Genomic DNA, 1,325 nt, shown 5'->3' on the forward strand with positions numbered 1-1,325 from the left:
CAAGATGCGCATTAAATATCGCATGCAATTTATCGTGCAGCCCTAGTAGGTAGCTTACTGCAGTACAATGAAGTTTTACTTTGATATTTTAGTTTGGTTCAGTTCTTCTGATGGCAATATTTCAAAAGCTATCCAGTCTTTAAACAACTTGTGGTCTCTGGGTCACTTTGACAAGATTTGTGCAGAAATGTTTCTCTATCACACTGACTCATGCATGCACACACAAGTCAGGGCTCAAGGTGTGTCACGTCCTGTTTTCTAACCTACCTACGTTTCAAATAAAATAGATGACTACTCGTGGCCACTTCAGGGGAAAATAATTTCTCATTTTCCCAAATACTGACCTGACTGTTCCCTTAAGTGGATTTATGAGTTCAGCTTTCCTGTGCTTTGTTTCCCTTTTTGTTGGCCTCCATCAAATGACAGTGTTGGAGCCACCCAAAGTTCACTTGTTTTGATAGGTGCTCACTTGCCCTCCTCATAACTCACTGTCTTCACACAGTGGTCGTTCGGCGTGTTGCTGTGGGAACTCATGACCCGGGGCGCCCCGCCTTACTCCGATGTGAACTCCTTCGACATCACTATCTTCCTCCTGCAAGGACGAAGACTGTTACAGCCAGAGTTCTGCCCAGACGCACTGTAAGTGCACACACACACCCTCATGACACACACTTGGTCCTTCATTATGACCAACGTACGGCACTCCAAAGGGGGAGTGCATCAACACAAGCGTAAAACAGAGAGCCATTGTTAACCACCCGCAGATTCAGTCAAGCAGTAGTAGTTCATCAAAACTCTTGGCCAACTCAGCTCTGCATGACTACCTGAGCTCGGCACACATCGACTCCCCACCCTGCCTGTATGATATGAGTCAACCTCCAAACATTCTTCACATGCTGCCGTCTAATATCCAGCCGCTGATCTGAATAGAGATATGTGGGTCATCACTCCCTTCCTTCATGGACGGCACAAAGAGCCAGTCCTCCCATGTCTTCGTGCCTCTGCTCAGCAGACTATTGCAGGACAAACAATGGAAAGTCATTCTGAAATGCGATGAAAGATTGCACCGAAGTTTATAAATTTCAAGGCAAAGGTGTCTTGAACTGCCAAAGCAGTTGGCAAAGCAGTTGATTCTTAGCTCAAAATGAATCAAAATTAACTGACAAATAAATATAAATATTTAAAACTACACTAATGTTCAAAAGTTTGGGGTCAGTAAGTTTTTTTATAAAATAAATTATATTTTAATAAATATAATATTTTATATATATATATATATATGTGTGTGTGTGTGTGTGTGTGTGTGTGTGTGTGTGTGTGTGTGT

General features: G+C 42.6%; 1 protein-coding gene across 1 annotated transcript in view; it reads left to right on the forward strand.

The window, feature by feature from the left end:
* Window positions 1-1,325, forward strand: part of LOC107665714 (hepatocyte growth factor receptor-like) — a 53,462-nt gene that overhangs the window by 49,848 nt on the left and 2,289 nt on the right. Inside the window, exon 20 of the mRNA XM_016456716.1 lies at window positions 503-639. Within this exon, the coding sequence (XP_016312202.1) occupies window positions 503-639 (137 nt within the window). The remainder of the gene's footprint in view (window positions 1-502; window positions 640-1,325) is intronic.

The sequence above is a fragment of the Sinocyclocheilus anshuiensis genome, unplaced genomic scaffold, assembly GCF_001515605.1.
Source record: "Sinocyclocheilus anshuiensis isolate Anshui unplaced genomic scaffold, SAMN03320099.WGS_v1.1 scaffold840, whole genome shotgun sequence".
In the NCBI taxonomy this organism is placed as follows: Eukaryota; Metazoa; Chordata; class Actinopteri; order Cypriniformes; family Cyprinidae; genus Sinocyclocheilus; species Sinocyclocheilus anshuiensis.